The sequence below is a fragment of the Strix uralensis genome, chromosome 13, assembly GCF_047716275.1.
Source record: "Strix uralensis isolate ZFMK-TIS-50842 chromosome 13, bStrUra1, whole genome shotgun sequence".
Classification (NCBI taxonomy): Eukaryota; Metazoa; Chordata; class Aves; order Strigiformes; family Strigidae; genus Strix; species Strix uralensis.
In genome coordinates, this window is record NC_133984.1 from 954,530 (window position 1) to 981,980 (window position 27,451).

General features: G+C 59.5%; 1 protein-coding gene across 8 annotated transcripts in view; it reads left to right on the top strand.

Annotated features, from left to right (window-relative positions):
* STARD8 (StAR related lipid transfer domain containing 8) overlaps positions 1 to 27,451 on the top strand; it is a 69,010-nt gene that overhangs the window by 38,240 nt on the left and 3,319 nt on the right. For 3 of the 8 annotated variants that reach the window (XM_074882570.1, XM_074882563.1, XM_074882568.1), the window contains 9 exons: positions 16,325 to 16,396; positions 19,281 to 19,362; positions 21,634 to 21,697; positions 22,533 to 23,863; positions 24,864 to 25,037; positions 25,498 to 25,657; positions 25,941 to 26,139; positions 26,273 to 26,483; positions 27,291 to 27,405. In XM_074882570.1, coding sequence (XP_074738671.1) covers positions 21,641 to 21,697; positions 22,533 to 23,863; positions 24,864 to 25,037; positions 25,498 to 25,657; positions 25,941 to 26,139; positions 26,273 to 26,483; positions 27,291 to 27,405 — 2,247 coding nt within the window. In that variant the 5' untranslated portion in view covers positions 16,325 to 16,396; positions 19,281 to 19,362; positions 21,634 to 21,640. Of the gene's footprint in view, positions 1 to 5,362; positions 5,682 to 6,371; positions 6,679 to 10,976; positions 11,255 to 14,588; positions 14,709 to 16,324; positions 16,397 to 19,280; positions 19,363 to 21,633; positions 21,698 to 22,532; positions 23,864 to 24,863; positions 25,038 to 25,497; positions 25,658 to 25,940; positions 26,140 to 26,272; positions 26,484 to 27,290; positions 27,406 to 27,451 lie in introns of those variants that run through there. The other 5 variants (XM_074882569.1, XM_074882564.1, XM_074882562.1 and 2 more) reach the window with 5 other exon arrangements.

Here is a 27,451-nt window from a genome sequence, read left to right on the forward strand (position 1 = left end):
AAGTATGCTTTTAGTTCTGCTTTTTAGAGAAGCTGTGAGACGTGAGAGGGGCCTCATGCCTCTTCATCCTCTCGTTTTAGGCTCCCTGGTTGGGGAGGGGGGGTGGGCAGTTGAGCTGACACTGAGGTAGCGACTGGGGGGCTCCTCCTGCAGCTGCAGGGCTTGGGCGAGGACGTGTTGGTGTCCAGGGGGAAGCACGTGCCTGCCCTGGCACACAGGTTGAGAGAGGTGGGTGAGGTGCCCACGTCGTTCCCTGTCCTGCCCTGCCCGATCAGTCCCCGGGCGCTGGGAGGGATCCCCGCGGTGGCAGCGGGACCTGTAGCGTGGGATTGAAGAAGTGGTCAAGAAAGAGGAAAGTCAGAGCTTGCGGGTCAGCCGAAGCTTTTGAGCCTCACGCTCCATTCCCTGGGCACACGGATGCTGTTAGCCCTGACCGTGGACTGGCGAGAAGGCAGTAGGTAGCCTGCGACTCGAGCAGGCTGCGAGGGGCTGAAGGATGCCGGGCAGCCGGGAGCTGGAGGCAGGCTGGGACTTGGCTGAAGGTGGATTTTTGGTGGATTGCCTTTCTCTGCTGGCAGAGCTGTTCTGAGAGGAGCTGGGTGTGCCCCAGAGCTCTTCCTCCGGCGCAGGAAGCCGTGGCGGGGGTCACGCTGTCCCTGGAGCAGCCCGTGCCGGTGATGCCTGCCTCTCCCGCTCTGGTTCTCCACAGCTTTCCCACCTGCTTGCGAAGCAGTGATTTTGGGTTTTTTTAATTATTTTTTAAATGAATTAATTTTATTTTTTGCATGAATGGAGCACGTTTTTGTGAATGTTCTCTATGGGATGTGAAGCTGCAGATGTTTGCTCATTAACTAAGTTCTGCAAAGCCGCTGCCGGAAGCAGCACCAAGCGCTTGGCAGAGCTCTGGGGTTTGACGTTTTTCCTTCCTGCCCCCTTCTCCGCTACACACACCCCGAGCTCGCCCTTCGCTCTGCGATGGCAGCCCCCACCTCTGCCCCTTCGTCCCTCCTCCTGTGCTTTGGGGTGGCACCTCTCGTTTTGAGGAGGTGGACTGAGGTCCCCCGGGCAGGGTCCTGGGGAAGGAGCCCATGTCTCATGTCTCTATTCTTTGGCCACAGCAGCCAGAGAAGGCAAAGGATAATGAGGTCAGAAGTCTCGGTGATTAGTATTTGATAAGGTTCACTGACATTTTATCTTTTGTCTCCATAGAGAGGAGGAAAACATGGTGAATTAAGAACATCCGTCCTGGCAGGGCCAGCCCTCCCCGAGTGCCTGGCTCTGAGTCGGACTGGGCTCCTGTCTCTTGGGACAGGAAGCCTCTGAGACCCCAACTCCTGGCTGCAATGAGCACAGAGACCCCAGGTGTCCTTGGGCTCCTCTCTGGCTGCCCACCCGCTTCACCCGGGGAAGTTACCTGTTCTCTGGTGGTACGTGCCGTGCCCTGAACGGGAGCTGTGCTCCTCAGTGTCTCCTGGCAGCACGGGGACAGCACGGATAAATAGAACTCGACATTGCGCAAGTCTGTGTTTTGCGGATTATTGAGGCGCTCCTGTTTCTTGGCTGGGCTCTGAAGCCCATCGCGGTATTGAATGAGGCACGAGTGGCTTTGACAGAGCTTTCCCCCGTTTTCTAACACTGCTCTCCTTTCGCCCATCTCTGTCTTTGCCTGGGACAGGAGGAACCAGGAGCTGCCAGTGAGCTCCTGCCTGCGCGGCTGCTGCAGCTGCTCCCCTGCCCAGCCGGGGATGGTGCCACAGACCTGCCGCGGTCTGTCCTGCCTGCCGCGGTCTGTCCTGCCTGCCGCCGGTGGCTGGCGGGCCGGTGCTGCTTGCCCCTGAGGATGCTGAGGTTGAGCAGGGCCACCAGCCCTTGGCAAAGGAACAGGGGTGGAGGATTTCACAGCCTGCCACTGCAGAGCAGCTCAGTGCTTGATTTTCTGACCACTTGGGAAAGCCGAGTGTTAATTAAGGGCTTTGAGCCCCTTCAGAAAACATGCGTGTCCGAGTCAAAAATTAGCAACTCATAAAAATAGACACAGATGAGCTGTAGAAGGATGTGAGCTGATTGATTTACCACAAATGACGTTAGCCTGCAGCTCTAAGGTATAAGTTTTCTGAGGCAAAGGTTTCCTCGGAAACATCAACAGGAGAATTGCCGCACGCTAGTGAGACTGAAAAGTAACGCTTGCTTGAGAGGATGTAAGCATTTTTGGGTGTTGTTTTGAGCGATGCAAAGATGAGTGTGGGGGAAGCTCACCTGTGTGAAACACTGCCGTGCCAAGCGCCGGAGCGTGGGCTGAGGCGGTCCTGGGGGGCTCCGGGGGTGGGCAGCCCCTCGGAGGTGCGGGAAGGGGGACGATGCCGCTTCCAGCCCTGCGGAGGGCTCTTCCTGATGGGTTCCCCGCCAGCCAAGGAGACCTGGGCGAGCACTGTGACCACCTTGGCTTTGGTCCTCCTGCCCCAAAACGATGGGGAGAGCGGGACTTCCCCACCCTGCGCAGCCACTGCAGTTGGAGAGTTTCCTTCATGGGTGATCGCAGGTGGATGTTCCAGTATGAGTGTCTTTAGGACAAAGCTTTCCCAGTATAACCCCTAGAAAGCACCGGCCGTGGGCTGAGCCTTCGTCAGTCCTGCGCATAAACCTGTCATCAGGAGGAGGTTTGTCTCCCGTTAGCAGCAGACTCCTCCTCACCGTGTCTGGCTGCAATCGCAAGTGAGACCGTTGCGCTGGCAGGGCAATCCACTGCCAGGCAATAAAACCCCGAGCAGGTCTTGCTGTGACAAATCTTTTACTTACACAGGGGCTTCCACATATGGAAGGGGAAGCTGGAAAAAACACGCCCATTCCTGCCAAAAGGTGCTGTTCTGCCAGTAACTGGCCTCTGTTTCCTAAAGCTGCTCCTGCAAACTGTTGGTGTGTTGAATTAGGGCTTCCTGCTGCCTTCTAACCAACGGCCTTCTCCTTGGCCTGACCCTGGGGAGGTCTTGCTCTGCTTCTGACCTTGTTGTCTGTAGCCACAGCACCGGCTCCAATGCGTTCGGCGTCACAACTTCCCTTGAGCAGGAATAGCTGTTGCAAGGGGGTGTGAGCTCCTGTGCTCATGAGTCCCTTGGAAGGCCAGGAAGTACTCAGTTAATTTACAAAACTGGAGGAGAGAGTCATTTTAACCATCTCTGAGAAGCATTTCGTATTGCTTACAGCAAAAGTCTGGGATTCGGGACTACCCTTCGGCTACAGACCGGTCCAGTTCTCTCTGTGCATCCCCTGGTCCTCCCTCTGCCTGTGATGGGCTCTTTGGCTGTGTCCCACGAGGCTTCGTTTGCTTTAGCTCCCCAGAAAATGCCGTGTTACACAGAAAGGGCCACATTTTATACCATGTCTGTGGAAAGGGGTGCACGGTGGGAGACAGACACGGGACCGAGGCAGGTGAGCTGAGTCTGCCATTCCCGTGGCTCGTCCTCCATCGGGATTCACCATCTTGACTGTCAGGCCAGCATATGGGTCTATAACATCGCTTGAGGCCAGCTTTTGCATCCTGTTTTGTAATATTCCCTGACATTCCCCACATTCCTGGCAAGGAGACTTCTGTATTTTTTCTGAAATGTTCCTTTGTCTCTTTGCAAAACTGTGACATCCTTTAAAACTGCTTCTCAAAATGTCTGTTGGCCTGCTCTCTCCAGCAACTCCTGTTAGCTTCGTAAGGAAAAGGAAGCCTTGAGCTTTGACTCCAGCCTCAACGCTGTCTCCTTCCAGTGGGGAGAAAGGGGGATAAAAGAGAGAGGAAGGGCCGTGGACTCCTGTTTGACTCAGGTGACCTCCTGAAACCTCAGGTCTGTGCTATCTGGTTCCATCCTTGTCCTAAGGTTTCACTCCGACCTCCACGTTCATGTGATGATGATGGGCTCATGAGCTGTGCTTTCACCGTGGCAGCAGCCTGCCTGGACAGCACGGTCTGGAGGCTCCTGGGTTTGGAGGAGAGCTTTGGAGAAGGCAGAAGCCACCACAGTGGTCCTTGGGTTGGTGTCCTACCTCCAGCGCTGGCCTCTTCTACCTCCCAGGGTGTGAGGAGGCAAGCTGAGGGGCGGGTGGGAGGTTTTGCAGTGCTGTATCCCTTGATAGCAGATGAGAGACCTTCCGGGTTTCCCACCGGGAATCAGAAACAAGGTGAGAAGGAACTAACGTGGTATTGAAGCCCACAGTGTGACCTAGTGGAGAGTTAGACTTGGATCAACACAGCTTGTTACCAGCTGTGTCAGGATCTGTCTGGTGAACACGTCGACCTCCCTCAGTCACCTTACGGCCAGCCTTCAGCAAGACCTGGAGAAGACCAGCAGAAGAAGGAGAAGGATGAGCCAACAAGCCAACCCACAGGTCGCTGTGCCAGCTCTTCTGGGGCTGGGGTCCCCTTCCCTCACTTCTTCGGGCAGCAGCTCCCCAGGACACTCAGGGAGCCCCTTGAATGGGCTGTGCCAGCTCCCCCTTTCTCCCACAGGCACTGGGACCTTCTCTGTGCCCCAGAAGGTTCGGGGACCCTCTCAGCCTCCTCTCCTGGGCAGCGTTTCAGTTTGCTCTGGACGAGGGGACGCCTGGCTGCCTCTCCCATCACTTTGAAGCCAGCAAAGGCTTTCTCCTCCCTTCTCTCCCACCTACAGATGTTGGCTGACTGGAGACCCGGGAGGCAGCTGCTGCTCTTTAGCCGCAGCTGGAAATTAGTCTAGTTTCCTTCTGTGGCGCCACGGTACCATTAATGACAGGAAGGTCCGGCCAGGGATAGCAGTGGAAGAGGCTTTTCCTGGGGAGAATTGGACCAAAATCCCCTTGTCAAGGGGGAGGGCTGCCTGTGCCTCCCTGCACACCTTGTCCCAGCACTGGCGTGTGGGTGTCCCCTGTGGAGAGCCTGGCTTGGCCACGCTGCACCTCCAGCGGGCACCCGCAGCCTCGGCTGGGTTTGCTGTCCGCTGACGTGTGTGCACAGAAAGGTCTTTTTCACTCTGAAATATGGTTATTATTTGTTATTGATTGGCTAAATCCACTGCGGGCCTTTAGCAATACTCTCCTTGCAGGGCGAGCGCTTGCTCTGAGTGCCAGGAGGATCAAGACCTCTTGGGTCAGGGGTTTCATTAACCTGCTCTGTCCAAACAACTTTGTGGGGTCCCTGAGCAGCTTCAGCAGAGCACGCACTGGCAGCAGGGCCAGGCGGCAGCCAAGCTTCCTCAGTTCAAGCAGCACGCAGCGGGGCAGCAGCGCTGCCGTCTCTGAGGCCCGGCATTTCCCTGCATCGCTGGGATGTGAGATCACATTTGGAAGCGGCTTTTGACTCCTCCCGCCTTGGTGGAAATTTTACACATGGTCGCTGGTAACTCGGGTGGCCGCGGAGACGCCGCCCCATCTGCCCACTTGGGCAGCTGCTCTCCTCCCGCTCCTCTCTGGGCTTTGCTCGCCCATGGATTTACCAGCCCGCTCCTCTCTGCCCCCTTCCCCGCTTCGGACCTAAGGATCTCCCCTGCCAGGTCCTGCTCCGCCGAGGGGATCTCACAGCTCATTCAGCAAACTACTGATGCCAAAAGCACCGACTTGGCGAAGCGCAGCTGCAGAGAACGTGCTTTTCATTATGGAGACTAATCCCGTGTCAAGCAGAGCTTCTCCCTCGGACCGGGCTCAGCTTCGGTCTGCGTGAAAAGGTTGGGCGAGTCCTGCCTGCATGGAGGGAAGGAGCACGCCTGGGGCAAGGCGTGGTGCTGATGGGTTGAGCACAGACCGCGAATCTGTAGAAAATTAGGCGATTCAGTCTGCGTATCTTGGATAGCAGGTGCGCCCGGTCTTGTCCCTGCATCATCTTCCAGCACTGGCGAGGGTCTGGCAGCTCCTGCGGTTTGCAAACAGCCGGGCGGGAGAAGCCCCCAGCTGAGGTTTAAGGTCAGAGGTTTGACGAGTCAGCACCTGGTGGGGTGGGAAAGGGCGTTCTGGTGGTGCCCATGGCTCTCCTCCCTCCCGGCTCACCGCGGGCAGTGCCGCGTGCTCCCGCCCCGTCCCGCTCCTGGTGCCACCAAACCGCGGCCCTGCGGGAATTCTCACGCTTGAGCATCACCTCGGCACCTCGTTTTACTGGTTGCAGTTGAAAACTGCAACCCACCCGGCTGGAAGGGGCACCCCGTGCCAGGCCAGGACAGGCCACTGCGGTGTCCCCTCGCTGCTGGTGGGGTACGGGAGGGCCCCCAGCTGCGGGCAGGGCTGCGCTGGGGGGAGCCAGCGTGGCCCGCCGGGCTCACAGAGAACTGGAAGCGGCTGGGCAGTGTGCCTGTGCGCTTGAGCGCTCTCGCTCCGGCTTCCTCGCGCGCTCCCCGCCTGCTCCCACCCCCGCTGTTCGAACAGCTCAGCCCTTTGCGCGGCCGGGGATGTCCTGTTTGCTTCTAACGAGAAATTAGACGGCTGCCCGGGCGGGCAGGGTCAATGAGGGCAGATTTTATTAGCTCAGTACAGTCGGCCCGCATGGAAAAATCGGAGATCTCCAGTAGAGTGCCTGCGGGAAGGTCTTTGGCTGAGCTCTTGCCTCCAGCGGATGGTGCCGGGGTGGCTGAGGTGGGAGATCAAGGAGCCCGGTGGTCATGCTGATACTTTTCTCTGCATTTAATCCACGGTTTCCAATGAACAAAACCAGGATTAACAGCTTCTGCCATGGTGAGTCTGCTCATGTCCCTGCTTTGTGTTTTCATCCCATAGAAAGGTTTCAGCCAGCAAACACGCTTTTGGGGGGAGATGGGAAAGTCTGTAAAATGACCTTTTATCTTGTCAGAGGTTTTTTTTGAAAAGTGTTTCCTTTGCAGTGAGTCAGTTTACTTTGGCTTTTATGCAGCGGGGTGAGGGAGGGGTTAGGAGGTGTAATTTGTTTTGTTGTTAAGCTCTTTTTTTTTTCTTTTCTTGGAAAAACAAACCAGATTTGTCTTTACCTTTTTTTTTTTTTTTTTCCCTTGAAATGGTCTGCAGCTTCTGCTGCCAGCTGGGAGAGGAGCTGTGGTGGGGTGCGTTGTGAGCCCAGAGCCCTGATGAGATCAGGCACTTAGTGCTGAGGGTGCGGCTGTGCGTGGCAGGACGGAGAGGGGAAATGGATGCGACAAAGCACGGGCGGGTTTCAGTCGCATTGCATGTGGCTTTCCTCTCAAGCCCTCTGCTCCCCGCTTATGACGCAGCAGGACATAACAGCTCTGCAGCCTTTTTAATATCGGGGCTTATTTCTCACAGCCTCAGCCAAGCTGGTGAAAGCACGGTGGCCGTGCAGCGTGCCAGCTCCTCCGACCCGTCGGTTGTTCCCTAAGATTGAGCCAAAAAATGCCTTTCGGTGAGGCTGAGCCCCCCTCCTGCCAGGCAGCGAGGGCAGCTGGTGGCATTGGCTGGGAGCCCCGGGACCGCGGGGCCATTGCCTGCCAACGCTCCTTTATTCAAGGCAGTTTTAAGCGAGGGGCTGCGGAGGGTGAGCTGCGGGGTGGGGAGGGAGGTGCCCCCCGAGCAGTGCCCGGGCCGTGCTGGTGGGCGCTGGGCACAGCAAGAGGGGCCCTGGGCTCTTCTTGGGCCCGTCACACTCCAGGTGGGAGAGATCCCGTGGGCAGGTCCTGCCCCAGCGTACACAGACCTGCATTCCCGTGAGACCTGTTAGTTGGCTGCTTTTTGAAACTTAGGTTTTGGGGTTTGGTTGTTTTTTTTTTTTTGATTTTACGCCTTGATTTGTAGTTCTCTGTGAAAGGCCTGCAGGGAGATGTCCCTCTTGGGGACGAGACTGCCGTGCAGCCCGGGGTGGCCACCCTGTAACTGAACCCGAGGTGTGCCTTTTGCCAGCTGAGGGGTGGTGTTGGGGTCCTCTGCAGCGTGGTGGTAAAAAACCTGAATTTTGCTGAGATCTTTCTGCTGCGGGCTGGGATTTTCGCAAGTTTGGCCTTTGCTCGCCCAGCTCCCCGTGGACCCACTGCAGCGGCGGGTGCAGGGACCAGCTCAGAGACACAGTCTGACCACGGCAAACACCAGTGGGCTACTGGCCGAGGGCAGGCAGGAGGGTCTGCCATAGGGGATTGGTGAGGCAGAAGGAGGAGGCAGGTTATTGCACAGAGCTGGAGAAATACTTGATTCTGGCTTATTTTCGTATTGCAGCCTTTAAAAAAGGGAAGGAAAGAGCCCTAAAGCAGCCCTTTGTGCCTCCGCTGAGAGATTAGTGCCCATTTCTCCCCGCGAGGATGTGTTGCTGGGCCGGGGCTGTGGCAGGGCCTGGCTGTCACCTCGGACCAGGTGTGACAGCTCTGGGCTCTGTCCCCACCGAAGGCCGGAGGAGCCTGTGCGTCCCTCAGCTGGGAGCCGGGTGGGTTTAGAATTCTGTACAACATGGAAAAAGCTGCAGAAAGGCCACGGGGGAATGCTGTACCGTGGAGTTCCTCTGCTAACACACACGGGTGTTTCTTCTAAATAAGTGCATAGAAGGAGGGGGAAATTCCCTTGCCTATTAAGTAATTATTCATTAGCACCTGCATTTAAAAGTAGAAGGAGCTGGGGACAGCTACTAAGCACGTAGTGAGGGGAGAACCCGCAGCAGGTTGCGTCGACGGGAGATGTGAATGTGCATCAGCTGCAGATGCTGCGTTGCGGGGTCCAGCGCGCTCTGCAAACACGAGGGGGGCTGCTGGTTCTGCCTTTTTAGCAAAAGTATTTTTGTTTCCCTTTGCCCTTGGCCTTGCTGGGCCTTCAGTGATGGGTTGTGTTGGGTCTCGCTCTGCGTGCTGCGGCGAAAGCAGCGCCGGGATCCCGCTCTCGGGACTTTAACCTCAGAGTGCTGGGTATAACGCAGTGGAAAAATGGGCTCTTGCTGTTGTTCGTGTGAAGAAGTGCGTGATGCCACCCCTCCTCATCAGGGAGGCGCTGTCTGGCTGAGGGACGCCGGGCCCGGGCACTGCTGGCTGCCCCCGGAGGGATGGCGCCTGCTCATCCAAACCGCCTGTGCGAGCTGTGGGGGGGCCAACAGGAAAACAACAGCGGGATTCTCAAGAGGGTGGGACGCAGGATGGGCAAGGCCGATGCATTTTCTTCAGCATCGGGGTAGCAGTTTTCATCTTGCTTCTCTTCTGGGTTCCCAGCAGCAGAAATGAGCAGTGGAGATACTTATGCATATGGCAGCGTATATTCAATAAATGAATGGCTGGATCATGAGGAACCTTAAATAGGAGGAGGCACAACTCTGCTGTCTTCTCGGTGTTGTGCGCAGGCTGCCGCAGAAAACTTTTACCTGCTCAGGTACCTTTTGAAACCACAACATCTGAGGCAAGCTGCTGTCTTCGGGAAGGCCGGGAAAGCAGGGCTGGGCTCTTTGTGAACGCAGCCATCGGGTGCGGACGGCGCAGGCTGCCCTCATCCCGCTGAGCCTGTTGGCACAGGGCTGTTGGAGCATGGAGGGGTGGAAGGGGAAGCGCAGGTGGGCCTGCGAAACCTTTTCTTTCAGCTCTTTGGGGTTGTACCGGGGCATCTCGGTGCTCTGCACTTGGTGAAGGGCAGTGGCTGCTGGAGCGCGGTCTCTCCTACCAGCATCACTTGCTCCTGCTGGTAACAAGTTCCTTCTTTCTAACTTATTGTCACCGGGAAGCTTCTCTCTGTCCTGTGCACACAGACGGGCATTTGTAGGTGCAGGCAGCTCAGCAGAGTAAATACCAGCCCGAAACCCAGGCAGGGAATAACATAACTGGTGCTGCAGAGAGGACAATAACCCCACCCCAAGTCTGATCTGGGCCGAGGTGAGCCCTCGGCCGTGCCGGCGCTGATGGACCTCACAGGGTGGTGCGTAGGGTGGGCTGGAGCCGGAGGCTGTCTCTCCCCACAGCTTGCTTTGCCGTTGCCTTCTTCAGACGTGGAAACGGGGCTCCGTGCCGGGCTCCTTCCTCCCACACGAGGGGCTTTTTGCTGCCACGTTCCCCGGGGCACGCGAGGGGACGGGTCCCTGCCCCTTGTCCCTCTGGGCTCAGGGCAGCTGCAGAAACGCAGATGGGGGAGGCAGGAGGATGGATCGGGGTCTTCACCTTCCTGGCCCTTTGTTTCTGTTCTTACCAGGGCCCTTTCCATCCCCTTGTTCCCACCAGACATCTGCTCTGCAGCTGCAGCACTCCAGCCAGGGTGTTTAACCCCTGAGCCACCGCGGCTCATGCTCCCGGGGGCAGCCTGAAGCCCAGGGCTGGGAGGAGATGTCCTGAGGTGGCCAGAGGTGGCCTGGAGAAGGAAAGCCACCCCGGTGGAGCCAGATAAACCCCGGCTCGGTCTGTCTCTGCCACCCTGGCACGTCCTGCAGCCATGTCTGGCATGTCCGGCAGCCCGGTGGGTTTCTTCCCTCCAGCACCTGGTGCACCCCGTGCCTCTTGCGCGTGGATGCCGGTTGTTCAGCCCTGCCTTGGTGAGCCTAAATCAACACCCTGAGAGAGGAAGAGACCCTTCGATCCTGCAGAAGATTAACTTTGACTTCTCTGGAGGTGACTGTTAGGCTTTGTTGTCCCAGAGGGGTGAATACTGAAAGGAGAGGAGAAGTTTTCTCCCCTTTCTAAAGTAAAGCAGGTAACAAATGTGTTTGCATTTTGCAAAGGTATGATGAAGTCTCATTCGTTTGGGGCTGATGTGGCTCCTTCAGTGCTTATTAAAGACAGAAAAGGTTGCAGACGTGAATTTAAATTGCCCCGGGTGATGTCTGTGAAGGTGGTGGTGTTCCCCGGGCAGGTCGGACGTGGTTCCTGTCTCAGGTGCCTGCAAGGGGAGAAGCAGCTTTTGGCCGGTGTGGCGCAGGGCTGAGCTCTGGCATGGCCATGGTCTCACAGCTGCGTTTCTGCGCTGTGGAGCCCGAGGTGATGCTTGTTTTGGGTGCAGAAGGCTGAGTTTGAACTTCCTTTAGAACAGAATAAACCAGACAGATGCAAGACCACGGTTAGGCTCGTTTGCAGGAGAGGAAACCAAAGCTGTTGCATCCAGCTGATAACGGCGGTTACGTGCAGCCCTGGAGCTGAGCTGAGATGTGAGTGGGGCAGAGATAAGGTGGGGGGAGCGCCCTTGGGGGCTGCAGGCTCTGGGCACCCCCCCATGCAGCCGCCTCTGCCCCGGGCTGGGGGGCACCCGCGGAGACAAGCCTGGTTTGTACCTGGAAACTTCACTTTGACAACAGAGTGGCGGCAGTTTGTCTGGCGTCCTGGGGTCCTTCCTCTCCACTGGCCCAACCGAGGGTCTGCTGCCCCACGGGGGCTTCCAGGTACTGCCCGAGGGTGATGGGGGAGGAAGGGAGGGCCTGGCCGGCGGCGGGGGGGGGCAGCTGGCAGCACAGGACCTCGGGGTGACATTTGAGGGTGGCACACGAGGTCATCCAGAAGCCCAGCAGCTTCAGTCTCCTTGCGCCGTGGTGGCCAGAGGGCTTCTTGCCCGGGTCGTACCGGCCGGTGCTCAGGTCCTGGCACCCACACAGACGCTGGCCGGCAATTTCTGTGCTACCTCTGGGGTTTACCCCCCGATTTCCCTCGTGCTCACCTGCACCGAGATGTGAGCAGGGCAGTGCCCCCCGCCCCGTGTGGTGCTGTCCCTGGCGGAGCGATGCCCTTGGGAGCAGACAGGGCATTTTGGGGCTGGAGGTGGTGGAGGCATTTCAACAATTCCTCATTGGCAACGCAGCAAGGAACAGTTCCCAAAACTTGTGAGACCTATTTACCGTGTGGAGGTTAATTATGGAAACCCGCCACATCTGGGAGAGCATCCACCGCCTTCCCCGTTCCTGTCTGCGTGCCCTGGCTGCGCTGGTGGCAAATCGCTGCGGTTTGCTGGATGGTGCTGGGAGCTGGCCGGGCTGGAGGCAGATAACTGGTATTTATGGGTGCTGGGTGCCAAACCGTGCGCAGACAGGGGATGCCCGTGGCTGTGTAAAGCTCCGTGGACAGCAGTGAGCCCCGGCTGTGAGTCCAGAGCCGAGCCGGGGTGGCAGCGGGGGGGTTTCCTTGGGCGCCTCACGCTGCAAGTGCGAGGTTCAGTCAGCGCGGAGGGGTCTGGGTTTGGCCCTCGGGTGTGTTTGAGCGGTGCCCAGCTCAGAGGGGCAACACCGATTTCTGTGAGCACGGTGCTGGGTGTCGCAGTGAGTTAATTCCTCTTTCACTGCCAACGCCCTGGCCCCAGCACCTTCCACAGCAGCAGGATAGGTGTTTCCCGTGGGAAACGGTTCTTTCAGCTCCTCACTTTTTCAGGCAGTGAAGGCACGTGCCCCTGGTTTGGGAGCTGATTTTCTGTCGTTTCTGTAGAAATTAGGCAAGTACTTCTGTTTATGGGCTGGGAAGGGAAGCTGAGCTCTGCTTCTGCATAGTCACTGTTGTAGGCAACAGTTTATTTTAAGGCGGGATGGAAAGAAAACACACCGAAAAGAAAAGAAAGGAAAAGAGAGCGTTCCCCCTGCTAGCGCTGGAGTGTGAGAGCGGGAGGCTGGGAGCCCCCGCCCGCATCTGCCGGGCAGCTGGTTTCACGGCTGTCCATTAGGTAACGTAGGGGCAATTTTATGATGTGGTTTTCTTTTCACACACTCATTAGCTGTGGGGGACTTTTTATGGGGAATTTGGAAACTTTCTGTGAGGAGCTGGGAAGCTGGGGTGGGACTTCTCGTTTTTTATTTTTGATTTTTAAAGCAAAAGTGCAGAGCCGGGGTTCTGGGAAGTGGCTTTCCTGCCTGTAATTACATTTGCCTCCGGTGTTGCAGCTCGCTCACGGTGCAGCTTTTATTGCATGTCCCGGGCTCTTCCCCATCCACGACTGCAGCCCCAGAAGGAGGGATCTCGGGCTCTGAACATCCCGTGGCTGGGAGCCATCCCTGCTGGAGCCACTGCTGGCGGAGTGACTGTGCACGAAGATGATTGGGCAAATTTTGTCCTTTTTATTCCACTTTCATGTTGGTTTTCATCCTTTTCTTCCACTTTCACTAGAAAAATGAGAGCCTCTTTTTCTTCATTTCTGCTTTCTGGCCCCCGCCCCGGTGTGCTGCGGCGTGCCGTGGGGTCCAGACTGCGTGTGCCCCTTTTTGGGCACAGAGAGTGGGGTGCCTTTTCCTTGGGAGATGCCGCCCAGCCTCGGCAGCTGCCAGAGAAGGGCAGAGGCTTTGCCTGGCTGGGGATTCTCCAGTGGCTTGTAAGGGCTGTGCACCATCGGGAGCGAGCGCATTACTGCGGGTTTCCCCACGTCAAGGCACTTACCGAGGGCTCATCTCGCATGGAGACCGTCCTCTGGAGTGGGAGATGTGACAGAACCACTCCTCCACCTTCCCTGTCTGCATTCATGAGACTGGTTAGCAGCTCTACACTTGTGTGTCTTTGCTCCTCTCTCAAGGTGCCCGGTGGGTTGGTGGTGGTGCTGATGGGGGGATGGAGGCTTGTGCAAATCTTCTTAGGAGGCCCAGCTGAAAACACCAGGCACCCACCAGCCCCTCGGCCCCTCGCAGACCTCTGTGAGGACCCAGGTGGAAGCTGCTGCTGCCTTTTTGTGTCTCTTCTTTGTCTGCTGCTGGTTTCTGGGTGAGGAGCCGTAAGGTGCCGGGGGGAGCCGTGCACCCCGTGTGTGGCTGGCGCACGACTCACGCCGCTGCAGACCAGCCCTGCGGCAGCGGGTGCTTGTCTTTGGGCTCCCCTGGGGTCGGGTTTGGTGTGAGGTGGGAAGGCAGCGGTGTGGGGTTTATCCTCTTCTCTCCTTGGGAAGCGCAGCTTCTGTGCGTGTTTATGTGCCGGTGTCTGCGTGCCTGCTCCTCCCACCATATAATTTGAATGGGATCATTTCCACCACATTTAAACTACAGATTGCAAAGATATGAAGTTGCTAAAAGCTGGTAAAAATTGATGCTGACCAGAGGAGGCAACGAGACCCTCTCCCCGGCCCTGCTGAGGGGTGGGTATGGTGCACGATGAGCCTTTATTAGACATCAGAGAATCTGCAGCTCTGGGCTCGCTGCCCCGGTGGGATCCCATCTCCATCGCTGCTGCTCATGGCTTCTCTGCCCAGCGGAGGGTCCCCAGGCAGCCTCCCCCAGGGGCTTGGGCTGGGATCCCAGCAGAGGCTGCAGATGGGCGCTCGTACTGCCGGGGTCAGGTGTGGGGTTTGGGTCCCCCGTCACCAGTGTCGGGGGGGGGCCCTGGGGACACGGGGGTGACCCTGTGTGCAGCGTCTGGCCGTGGCCCGTGTGCTCGGCGGGAGCCTTTCCCTGCCCGTCCTTTCCTGTCTGTGGGAAGGGCGGCTGGGGGGAGGAATCTGGCCACTGGCCCCTGCCAGGATGGGGATGCTTGGAAACCTTTTCCGTGCCAGTGCTTCGACGTGCGGAGGGCTCCTGCCTGGGGCGGGCAGAGTCCCCCTGCCCTCGGGGGGTTTGCTCCCCACTGCGTGGGGCTCGGAGTGGTGGGGGGGGGATGCAGGAGTCCAAACCTGGGACCTGGCCCCAAAACGGGGCGAGGAGAGTCGCGCTCCCCCCTCGCCGGGAAGAGGCGGTGGAGGGGAAGGAAATGCCGTGCTCTGACTCCTGGTTTCCAGCGGGGCGGTGGGCGGCCGAGCTCAGTCCTGCGCGGGAGCATCCTGCTGCTCCCCAGCCCGGGGGGGTGGCCGTGGCCACGCCGGGTGTCCCGTGGCTCCTGCGCGTCCCCCCGCTGCCACCCCGGCCATGCTCTTCTGCCAGTTCAGCCCCTCGGCTGCCAGGGGTAAGCACGGCACCGCGGCCCCGCTCCCGGCTGCCCTTCCCTCCCCTGTCCTTGCCGGGAGGAGATGCCAGACCCATCCCTCCTTGGGGGCCGTCGTGGGGCTGGGTTGGGAGGTTGGTGTTTCTGCTCTTGGCTGGGGGCACCCTGAGCTGCATCCTCTGGCCACGGTGGCCCCATGGCCAACGACTCCGTTGGGAGTGAAGGAGGAGCAGAACGGAGCAGGGGTGGGAGGGGTCTGGTGGGTTCGTTGGCCGGGGGGCGGTGGGAGATGCTCCTCCTCGGACGCTGCCTGCCTGGGGACACGGCGGGGGGATCTGCTCTCCGGAGCCGTTGTCACCACAGACTGTTCACCTGGGCTGAGTCTTGGTGCCCTCCCGGCTGGCCGCTCGCAGCCGCAGGTCACCGTACCCCGCGGAGGGGCCGGGGGACGTTGGGGGCATGCGGGGTTCCGCGGGGACCGGGCTGAGCCAGTCGAGCTTCAGGGTTGAGGTTTCCACTGCAGTTTCTGGGTCTGAGCCCTGCCGAGGGTCGGACAGGTCAGCCCCCGTGTTTCGCCCGGGCTTGTGGCGCGGTTGAGGGCAGCTGCGCAGCTTGGACCCAGACGCAGACGCTTATTCCAAAACTTCTTCCCAAAACTTCTGAAGTATTTGGGTCCAGGGTTTTGGCTTGGTCCTGTCCTTAACTGAACTGCTTGTTTTGAGCTTTTTTTTTTTCCCCTGCTGTAGCTTTGTAATTGGAAATGCAGCCAGAGCCCTCGGCGGTGGCTGTTGATGGATGGTGATGAAATTGGGGAGTTTCGCTGCAATCCTCTCCAGGGGGATGCGGCCTCAGTCCACTCTGTGCTGGGTAGTGCCTCCGAGAGGGATGGGCGAGACCCTGAAAACTACTGTCGCATTTTCTATGCTTGAGGTCAAATGTTTGTCACCCTCAGAAGTATAAATCTCAGCAGACCGATGGACTGCCGACACCAGGCAGCAGCTTGCTTTGGCTGCTTGAGCTTTGGGCTGTTTTCCCTCAAGTTTTGTAAATTTGAGAAGTTTCCCAGAAAATAGTGCTGGCTGTTGGATGGGGTCCTCTAGGCGATGGCTGAACCATGTGTGAGGGGTGGGAACTGGCCGGGCAGGGGGGTGTAGAGAACCATCAGGGTTTTGGTGCCTGCCAGGATGGACACCAGCTCGAAAGGAGGGTGGGGTGGTCCGGGCTGGTGGGAAGGAGGAAGGAGAAGGGAAGGTTCCTTTGGCAGCCTGTACTGGAGGATGTTTGCAAAAGTGACCAGCCCTAAGCTTTGATGAGCTCTGAACTAATTATTACAAATAAAGATCTTCCTCTCCTGCCTGGCAAAGCGCTGTATTTGGTTTGGTGGGTTCAGAAATGAAATGTTTCGTTGGGAGGTTGAAATTGTGCCTTGAGGCCCTGTCACTCCTGCATTACCTCCTCCTCTTTGCCTTGTGCTGGCGGAGAAGCTGAAGCCGAGCAGTTGCTCTGCAGCCGGTCCTTTCCTCTGCTTTGTGCACATAAAACACGGGCTGGGGAGCTGCGGGAGAGGGGGCTGCTGCTCCAGGGAGCATTGCTGCTGCTGGGTGGGATGCTCAGGCCAGTTCTTTGCTTTCTTTCAGAAGTCGAAGCCAAGAAAGCTTGCGAGTGGCTGCGGGCGGCAGGATTCCCTCAGTATGCCCAGCTTTACGAAGGTGAGAGCTGCCACCTCTGGCTGATCCCCCTCCTGGCTCTGTACATGGTCTTGTATCCTGTATCTCAACCAAATAGCAAGGGAGAGCTGGCAAAGCTGTGGGGAGAGGATGGAGAGGATTGTTTACTAATTATATGATCATGTGTTAAAAGTTTAAGCCCTCGGACTTGGCTGTGGCCTGGCGGGCCAGTCGTGCCATTAACTTTCCTGCATTCCTGAACTTTTCCCCTTTGGGCAGGGCTGCGAGGAGTCCCCGGGGCGGCTGCTGGGGCCAAGGGCGGGCAGGCGTTGGAGAGCTGTCGGCTCTTGGGGAGTTCAGTGAGTGTTTGCAGTGGGTGGGAGCACAGAGGCAGCTTTTCCTTTGTCGGCTTTTCCTCCCTCCCTCCCCACTGCCACGTCCTGCAGGCTCCTGCCCTGCCTCGATACGCCATTTGGCAGCAAGGTGCTTTCGGAGCAGGCAGCCAGCCGTGCCCAGAGCAGCCGTGACCAACCCGCTCCCACCTCCTTGGCCACGCACCCACGGGCGGCTCAGGGTGGTGGGTCTGGCCTCCGGCTCAGCTGTGTTTACTCCAAGCCCGTGGCGGGACGGGGGGGCCGGTGCCGCGGAGCGGTGGCCGCAGCTGGCCCTGGCTGGCTGGGACAATAGTGGGAAGCGGCTCTCCGGCAGGCTGCAGTGATGGTCATTGTTCGGCCGGGCACTTCCACCGCCCCCCGCAACACGTGTGCGGGAGCCACGCTCTTGCTGCCCGGGTGATGGCTTTACAGGCTGCCTCTCGGCTTCTGGTTTCTATTTTGGGGGGCAGGCTCCTTGCGCGGCCACGTGCGGGGACGGGACGGGTTCCTTTCCTGTGGGGGACACCCAGGTGTCAGCCCCCGAAAGCGTTTACAGCCCCGGGGCGGCGAGGAGCGGGTGCTGGGTGCTGGAGTCTATGAATAAACTGACCCTTTTTCCAGCCTCACTGAGCAAAACTTTCCACATCCTCCAAGTGTTTCATTCTGTTTTTCTCCCCAGCTGGCCGGGCTCGCTGTCCCCTCGGTAATTACACTCCATAGCTTCATTAGCAGCTGGGCTTGGACACTTGTGGGTGATGGCCCTGCTCCCTGGAAGCTGGTCCCAGCAGAGCTGTCTGGGTGCACAGGGGTGAGCAGGGCACGGGACAGAGGCACTCGGGCACCTTGCTTTGGGGAGAGCCCAAGGGCACTGGGCACGTGCCCCCTCGGGGTGCTCCTCCAGCCCCTGCCCCGAGGCCAGTGAGTGTCTCTGCCTGCGCAGACCCGACCCATGGCCGTTGGGGCAGTGGGGATTGAACAAGGTGCTGGATCTATTGTACCACTGTACTCCTACAGCTTTCCTGCCCCGGGGGGGCCTCTTAGCAGCTCCCAGCTCTGCCCAAGGGAGCGGAGAGGCTTTCTTGCCCCTGGGGCGTAAGTGGGAGGAGGGAGTCATCGATGAGCAATCGAAGCATGTGTAATGCTTTTGCATGTTTCTGGAGCACAGGTCTGATGGGGAGCAGCTGAGGGAACTACGGGGGTTTAGTCTGGAGAAGAGGAGGCTGAGGGGAGACCTCATGGCCCTCTACAACTCCCTGACAGGAGGGTGCAGGGAGGGGGGATGAGTCTCTTGAGCCAAGGAACAAGCACGAGGACAAGAGGGAATGGCCTCAAGCTGTGCCAGGGCAGGGTCAGACTGGCTCTTAGGAAGGATTTCTTTGCAGAAGGGGTTGTTGGGCGTTGGAATGGGCTGCCCAGGGGAGGGGGGGAGTCCCCATCCCTGGAGGGGTTGAAGAGTCGGGTTGACCCAGCGCTGAGGGATCTGGTGGAGTTGGGAACGGTCAGTGTGAGGTTCATGGATGGACTGGAGGATCTTCAGGGTCTTTTTCAACCGAGATGATTCTGGGATTCTGTAACGTAGGGCCTTATGGGACACCAGGACGTCTCCGGGGCGGTGTTAGGGAGGTGGCTGTTCTCCAAAAACCACCCTGAGGTGCTGAGGGGAGAAGCTGAGGGGGTCCCTATCCCTATCCCTATCCCTATCCCTATCCCTATCCCTATCCCTATCCCTATCCCCCCTGTCCATGGAGGGGCAGCCGGGGCTCCAGATGTGCACAGCTGGGAGCAGGGCCGGGTGGTGATACCTGTGTGGGCGAGCGAACGCGCTGCGAAGGACTGGTGGTTATTTCTGAATCAGCTCATCTCACCCAGCGCTGAAGCCAGCCTGGCGCTCTGACCCCGCAGGAGCCATTCCCGTGGGCTTTAACTGTCCCAGACACACCAAGATCCCCGGCACAGTGACTGGGTTGTTTGTCCTGCAAGGAGGAAGGAGGAGGAGGCGATGTGAGGGGTGTCTGCTGCTTGACTCCGATCCCCTCCCAGCGTCGGGGCTGCCGCAAGCCCTCCTACTCCCGGCCCGGTGGGGCGTGTTTCCCCCCCTCTCCTCTGCCTGACTCATCCCTCCCACCTCTGCACTTGGCTTGTGCTCGCTGCCACGGCACTGGGGCATCCCTGGCCCTCGCGCGCCTGCTCCCTCTGCGTCTTGCTCTGGCTCTTTGCTGGCTGCCTCCGGGGGCTGTGGGTGCAGAGTGATCCCTCGGAGGAACCACTGCGGGGAGCGCGGGTCGAGTCCTGCCTCCCTGTGATGGGTGGCAAGTCCCAGTGACAATGGGATGCCCCAGCCCTCCTGGCTTCTTCCCACTGCTAATCCTGGCCCAGGAGACCCCCACGCCTTTCCCCTCCGCTGCTCTCCCACTTCCCCAGCTCTCCATCCTCAGCCTCTCCCCTTGTTCCTGGCAGCATCCCCTCCTCCCACGCTTACCGCCAGCCCTTGTGCCTGATGGCGCGGCTGGTTCACAAACAGCCGCTGACTTTCCTCTTGCTTTCCTCCCCAGACTCATCGTTCCCTCTCGACATCAGCGCTGTGAAGAAGGACCACAGCTTCCTGGACCAGGACTCCCTCAAATCCCTGTGCAGGTAACGCTCCCTTGCACCCCTTCACAGCCGCAGGCAGTGGAGCCGGTGCGGGGACGTGCCCCAGGCAAGGGCTGAGGGGGGCTGGCTGCCTGTGGTCCCCGGGGCTGTGGGTGCTGTGGGGTGTCTGCCTTGCACCCCGGCTGTGGCTCAGAGCCTGCTCAGGCACCGTCGCTCCCCCTGCAGCAAGGAGTCTGGGTGCTTTAGTGTTGAATCAAACAGCGTAGCTGGCTGTTGGTGCCGGGGTTTGGTTTGAACATACATCGCTCCTGGAGAACGGAAACATTTCCCGGGAATAATTCTTCTCTTTGTGAGACTTTTGGGCTGTGTTTTAATTTCACGCTTGGGTAACTCCTGTAGAGCTTGAGTAGGAATGGACTGGTCAGGGCTGAACTGTTAAACTAAGCAGAGGTGGAAGGACAGACCCAGCTCTGCTGTCGCCGCAGCCCACTCTCCCCCTTCCACCCCCAGCTGCCCCAGGAGCTGTGTCTGCCCGGGGTGTGTTTTACGGGGCTTTAATTTGCAAGGATGATCCATAACATCTCTGAGAACAAAACAGAGTTTGAAAACCAGGTCTCTGCATCAGAGCGAAGGGATCTTGCTTGGCTGTCAGCAAAAGGCAGATTTGGGTCAAAGCGGCTGTGGGTGAAATCGTGTCAGTGGATGGAGTTTCACCCAGTCGCCAAGCAGGTGCTGCCCGTGGAGGAGAGGAAACAGGCAGCGAGGGCTCGCGGAGCGCTGGTGCGGTGCTGGGGGCTGTGTGGAAGTTGCACACCGCTAATTATTAGCGCTCCGTGCGGGTCGTTAGGAGCTGCGGGTGCTCCCGGCGGGGCTGACGCTGTGATTTGCATTACGCAGGTGAAGTCTGTGCTGGTGGGTCTCTCCTCTTCCCGGGAGCGACGTTTCTGTCGGCTGCTCCCGCCGGGGATTTCTGCATTCACTGCTGCCGGACGGAGTGGAGGAGGGAGGGGAAAGGGTTTGTTACGGGTTTGTTCTCCCAGTGGAGAAGCTGCTGCGCCAGGCGGGGTGGGAGGATCCCCTGTCCCGCTTCCCGGAGGCCCGGCGAGCTCCCGGTTTTCCCGCCTGGTGTGGTGGCGAGGCAGGAGGTGACAGAGGTCTCTGACCATCCCACCCTGCCTTGGCTTTCAGGTCCTTTTGCCGCAGGAGCACCTGAGATTGGTTTGCTCTGATAACCCCGGGCAGGTTGTCCCGCAGGATCGCTGTGGCCGGGCTACGTAGGGCTTGAATGTCCCCCGCTCCCTGAGGTGGCCCTGTGCAGCGTTTGCCTAACAAAAAAGTCTAAAAAGACACTGGAAAATGCAGCTTTTCCAAGAAAATGAACCCCCTGGGCATGTTCTCTTCCCCCCTAGCACACGCGTCCTCCCGTCTCACTCCCTCTGCCAGATTTGGTGCGTGTAATCCTGCCGCAGGGTGCTCGCGGTTGGGGGGTGTCAGTGGGGCTGCAAAAGGGCCATTAGTCACATTTTTGGTGACATGTCCCTGGGGTGTGTTTTCTTGGCTGTGCAGACGTGGTATTTGCACGCTGGAAGTGCTTGTTGTAGCTTTCACAAAGGTGCTAATTGAAGTGAGTTAACTGGAGATTACACAGAAGAAATGAACCCCAGGACTTGAAGCTGTAGGCTAGAGGAAGGTGAAGGGCCGGGCTGGGGGCCAGCCCAGCCCTGGGGAGGAGGGAATGGGTCTCCCCAAGCCCGCAGGGGCTTTGCCCTCAGAAATAGCAGAAATGGGTCTGTCAGCTCTCAGGGCTGGGCTCCCCCTCCACAGGCAGCAGGGTGGGGGTCATGGCTGCCCCCGCAGCCATCGGTGGGAGCCAGGACACCGAGCAAACACCATCTGAGAGGTGACCAGCACCCACACAGCCCCGGTTGTGATTGTGGGAGAGCAAATGCCAGGCGCCAGGGTGACTGCAGGGGTTTAGGCACAGCCAAGGACGCCCCAGAGCCAGCGCGGCCGGAGCCGAGTGCCGCTCCCATGGCCACGCTTCCCAGATCCCTCCTGGCACACAACCACGGGCTTGTGCCACTCCAGAGGTTTCATCCCTTGGCTGTGGTGCCCGAGGCATGGGTGAGGGGGTGCCTGGGTGGGTGTCAGAGGAGTGGGGTGCCCATGGAGCTCTGTGTGTCCTGCTGATCCCTGGAGCCGCAGCTGCTGGGCACACGGGAAGGGCTCTAAGAAGCAGAAAAAAAATGAAAAAGCGAGCGTGGCCCCAGCGGGGGCCAGCACACGGGTAAAGCCTCTCGTGATTTCTTGCAGGAGGCTGATGACCTTGAACACATGTGCCTCCATGAAGCTGGAAGTCCACTTTCAGCGTAAACAGGTAGATCATGGGTGTTCACGGGGCTGGGGGGCACAGGGGTAAGGTGTGTGCACTAGTGGGGCAGCAATCCTGTCTTCAGGAGCAACAGGTCTTCAGCTCCAGAGCTGCCCCAGGGCACTCAGCAGCAGCCGGCACTGCCCATGTGTCACCGGCACAGCCCCGGCAGTGCCTGGCTGGATTAGTGGGTGCCTGGATTTGTCCCGAGCCCCCCCAGCTCCCCGAGGCTCTGGCAGCAGCAGGCGGGAGCTGTTGTGCCCAGGCTGGGACAGCCATGGTGGGCTGTGCCAGCAGCATCCTGCCCTCGGGCTCGGGGACCGGCCGCAGCACCTCTGCAGGAGGAAACCCAACCCCGGAGGGATGGGTGGAACCAGCCCCCGTGCCACAAACTATTAATACTGGCATATTGATAACAAAAACTTTAGTATTTCCCTTAATACATTTAAAGCACGCTCCAGCCTGGTGCTTCACACATGGAAATCATTACTGGGTGTATCCCTGCTTGTTCCGACTGCCCAGATTTTGGCTCGGGACAGGGTGCTGCCCTGAACCCCTCGTGCACTGCCGTGGGTGGCCGGGGGTTTGTGGGGAGGCTCGGCAGGGTCCCGACCACCGGTGAGCTATCCAGATGCAGCCAGGAGGCAGCACCTTCCCTCCCCTGGTGTGGTGGGGAAAAATGGTGCGGGGTGGCTCCCGGAGCCCTCCGTTGCCGAAGGTTTGAGGGGGTGTGCGCGCTGCTTCCTTCCCCGCCTGGGCGGCTGTGGAGTGGGATGGGGCAACGCGCCGACCCTCTGCGGCTCCGACCGATTGATTGTCCCCTCTTCTCAACCACCCACAGAATGAAGACTCTGAGGAGGAAGACCTGTGCGCCATCAGCGACCGGTGGGCTTTCCAGAGGGACAGCAAGCGGTGGTCCCGGGTGGGCTCCGTCGACGTCCTCTCCCAGGGCTCTGAGGCGCTGAGCTCTGCCATGCGCCTGGCGTCCAGCCGCGAGAGCGTCCTCACGGACCTCAGCACCAACCCGGAGGCTGCGTCCCTGCACAGCGGCGGCAGCGGCGGTGGCATTGGGGCCGCACCGCCCGGCCCCCCGGTCCCTGCCATCGCCGCCTCCAGCCGCAGCTGGAGTGAGCGCTCCTTGCCCGAGCGGCCCTCAAGCCGTGGCGACGGCTCCAAGGAGAAGCCGAAGAAGCGACGGTCTCGCAGCTTCCTGAAGAGGATCGAGTCCCTCCGAAGGAAGGACAAGGAGAAAGCTGGCCCAGACGAGAAGGTGGCCCCGCACGGCAGTGGCGCAGATGCACTGGGATGGGGCTCCCTGAAGACTAACGGGGACCTTGTGGCCACCAAGGCCAGCTCCTCTAAACGAGGGATATCTGCCTCTTTCCGTGGCAAAAAACACTTCTTCTCGGTATCGCACAGGACTAACCGCTTGCTGGGCTCAGGTGGGAGTGAGGCGAACTCCGACCCCAAACACAGCGGGGTCTACCTGGAGGACTACGAGATGGCCGTGACCACCAGCAGCAACTGGGCTGCCGGAGTCAGTCAGCACCGGCCGGCACGCGGCGGGGACTGCTTGGTCTACGTCCCCCAGGACCACAAGCCAGGCACCTTCCCCAAATCCCTCTCCATCGAGAGCCTGTGTCCCTTGGGCGGCAGCTCGCTGACCCACTGGAAATCAGGGAATGCGCCCGTGGGGCTGGGGGGGGGCGGCAGCTCATCCTCCCCGCGGGGCTTCGCCTGCCACCGGCGCCGGGGCTCCTGCAGCTCCCTGGGCAGCCGGGTCAGCGTCTACGACAATGTGCCAGAGTTCGGCAGCAGCGAGGATTTGTGCCAGGAGGACGGGGAGGTGACCTACGAGAACCTCGACGACATTCTGCAGCACATGTGGGGGCTGCAGCAGAAGGTGAATCTCTGGTATAAAGCCATCTCCCCCGACCTGGCTGGGGAGGAGGGCGGCGAGGAGGAGGAGGAGGAGGAGTCAGAGGAGTCGGAGGAGTCGGACTCGGGAGGGGAACCCTCCAACCTGCACTTCGAAGAGCGGTCCATGTCGGATGTGGGCACCTCTGCCAGTGACTTCGACAGCACCGGCAACTCCCTCAACGAGGGTGAAGAGATCGAGATGCGGGAGCGCCGGGACTCGGGGGTGGGAGCGTCGCTCACCCGGCCCTGCAGGTAATCGGGGGCTGCGGCTGCATCCCCCTCCCCTCTGACGGGCCTGGCAAGGCCTCAGGGGCCACCACGAGCCTATCCCGCACCCACGGGTGTTCTGTGGCAGCACCAGCGCCATTGGGTGCTGGCTGGAGCCCTGGCTCGGTGGTCACCTCTCCCCCGGGGGGGACGCGGGGCGGATGGGGGGACACTGATGGATGTACGGGGCGGTGTGAGCACAGTGCGGGCTGCTGGTGCGCCCTGCTGGCTGCCTGCACTGCTGCCTGCACCCCTGCCTGCTGTGAACAGGCTGCCCCCTCTCTGCCTGCGCAGGCCCAGAATTGAATCATTTTTCCTTTGGTCTAAATGACGGAGGCGCTTGCTTCCCCTGTGCTGGTGCTCCCCTGGGCTTGTCCTAAGAAAACTCCAGCTGCTGCCCAATTCTGTGACTTTTCTAGCCCCTGCTAAGCTGGGGCTGGAGGGTGACGTGCCTGCAGGCAGGCAGGCAGGGCTGTAGAGGACCGGGGTGTTTCCGTAGCAGGGGATGTCTTGTGCCCTTCTGGGCTTGAGGATGCGGCGGAGCAGCTGGGCAGGAGCCTTACCGGAGCAGCACGGGTTTGGGCCGGGTTTTAGCAGGCTCCAGAGAGAGCGCTGCCTCGCTGGGGTGTCTTTTCTTCTCGTGAGAGCAGGCGCTGGAGCCGGCCCCTTTGGCGCAGCGATGGTCCTGCCGCCACCCCGCACCGCGAGCGTCCCAGCTCTGCCCCGTCACCCAGCACAGCCCTTGGGTGCAGGCGCAGCGAGCCCGAGGCGCAAGGGGAGAGGATGCTGGTTGTTCCAGGGGAACCGGGGAGGGGGGGGATTTGTGGGCACCCAGCGGGGAGGAAGTGGCACTGGTGGCACCGGGAGCCCTGGGCTCAACCCGGCTGCCGCTGCGCCCGCTCCTTCCCCCAAAGCAGCGGGTGCCCCGGGGCAGGGAAGGGCCGTCCCTGGGCTGCCCGCTCTCACCGCCAGCCTCTCCCCGCAGGAAGCTGCGTTGGCACAGCTTCCAGAACTCCCACCGGCCCAGCCTGAACTCGGCCTCCCTGGAGATCAACCGCCAGTCCTCTGCCCAGCTCAACCTGCTCCAGAAGTGCTCCCTGCTCCGGCTCACGGCCATCATGGAGAAGTACTCGGTGCCCCACAAGCAGGCCTGGACGTGGTGAGCTGGGGGGGATCGGGGCCAGGTCGGTGCCCCCGCGGTGGGTGCTGCCTCCCAGCCTTGGTCCCACAGCCTGCAGCAGCTTTGGTGTGTGCAGATGGTGGAGAGGGAGTGGAAAAAAGCTGAAACAAAAGCTGGCTTTGCCCTGCACGGCTGTGGGCATCCTCGCAAGCGTGAGCTGGGGGCTCCCGGCAGTATCTGCATCCAGGAGGGCTGCAGGCATCTGCAGGGCATTAAAAATGTGGCGGCAGCGTCAGAGCATGGGACAGTGGTTTCCTTTTTCAGCCAAGTATTAAAGCATTTTGGCTTAATAAAAGGTGCTGCTGTTCCTGCTCGAAAACCTCTATTCAGAAGGAGGCAGAAGCGCGTGTATGTGTGTTCCTGGGGGTCCTGCTCCCCTCTGTGAGGTGGTGCTGGGGGGCCGCCCGCCGCCCTGATGTCTGTCTGTCCCACCCCGCAGGACCGTGCCCAAGTTCATGAAGCGGAGCAAAGTCCCCGATTACAGGGACAAGGTGGTCTTCGGGGTGCCCCCCATCATCAATGTGCAGCGGACGGGGCAGCCGCTGCCGCAGAGCATCCAGCAGGCCATGCGCTACCTCCGCAGCCAGTGCCTGGACCAGGTGAGGCCGCCGCTGCCACCTGATTTGGGGCAAAAAACCCACCTTGCAGGGGTGCTTTTTTGTTCGCCTCTTGTGGCGCTTGGCAGTGGTGAAGTGGGAGGGTGAGATTGTCTGTGGGGACTGCACCCCCACCCGTGTCTCCTTGGCCATCCTGCACTCAGGGTTCTCCTCGGGGTTGCAGGGAGGGAGGTTTTTGGGGAAGGGGCTTCCCGGCCTGTCCCATGGGACCCTGCCCGGGTCGGTGCCCACCCTGTGCTCACCCCAACCCGCTCTTCCCCGGCAGGTTGGCATTTTCCGAAAGTCAGGGGTGAAGTCCCGGATCCAGGCGCTCCGGCACATGAATGAAACCAGCCCCGACCACGTCAACTATGAGGGGCAGTCGGCGTACGACGTGGCTGACCTGCTGAAGCAATATTTCCGCGACCTGCCGGAGCCCATCTTCACCAGCAAGCTGACGGACACCTTCCTGCAGATCTACCAGTGTAAGTGCTGGGCTGGGAGGAAAGTCGGGGTCTCCCAGGGAGGAGGCATCTCCTTGATCATTTGGACGGAGGAGACGGAGACAGGCCTGCGGGGCTGGATCCTCTGACCGCCAGCTTCGCCCTGTGCCCGCAGTCGTGTCGAAGGAGCAGCGGCTGCCGGCGGTGCAGGCGGCCATTATCCTCATGCCGGATGAGAACCGGGAGGTGCTGCAGACCCTGCTCTACTTCCTGAGCGACATCGCCTCCGCCGAGGAGAACCAGATGACCGCTGGGAACCTGGCTGTGTGCCTGGCCCCCTCCATCTTCCACCTCAATGTCTCCAAGAAGGAAAGCACTTCGCCAAGGTAAGGGTTGGACTAGCTTGGGCCTCCCCAGCCTCCCTGCAGCTCCCGTCTTACTCTGCCTGTCCTGGGAGGAGGCCACTCAACTGGGATGAGGTGGGAACAGCACCCCGTGGATCTGCAGTGTGATGTGGGGGTCCCCTGCAGGGCAGTGGGGGGTGGAGGCAGGGGGGATGCCCACCTGAGCCCAGCACTGTGAAACAAAGAAATTCACTTAGCAGTCAGAATCCCAACAGAACCGTTAAGCAGGTTTTGTTTGTAAGCAGCGCTGGGTTCGCCCCAGGGATTCCCCACCAGAAGGGCTGCCCAAAACTAGCAAGGGACATCAGCTTACATACACACAAATCATACATATTCATTAGATTTCCTGGAAAGGGATGTCTTATGATAATGAGTTCCCAAAATTCATTTACATACTCTGAGCATGTGTAGTAAAAATAGAGTGAGGGTCTTTGGTGGTCGAGGGAAGAAGTAAGTGGTCTTCTTCACAGTGTTCGCTTCTTTCCAGAGCATGCACTGTGAGGTAAAGTCCAGGTGTCTTCTTCCTAAACTGGCGAGATCACCCTCCCTAGATTGTATCTCTGTGTCCTTTAGTTCGAGTCCCCCTCATTTAGTTTGCCCAAGTGCCCACTGAGGGCTTTGAGTTATACAGGGAGCGTTTTACTTTGGTCTAGACAGACAAAGAGGCCATGGGAAAACAGTTGAGGCGTCCTTGGGAAACAAACACAAGGAAAACTTCCACGCATCACAGTTTAGTCTTAATCAGAAGTTCACTGGTTTGAGCCCTCTCACCTGTCTGCTCCCCCGCAGGGTGATGCAGAAGAGGGGCACCATGGGGAAGCCCGACCAGAAGGACCTCAACGAGAACATGGCTGCGACGCAGGGGCTCTCCCACATGATCACCGACTGCAAGAAGCTCTTCCAGGTGGGTGACTGTGGTGTGTCCAGCCTGGCGTTGCCCTCCCCGGGTG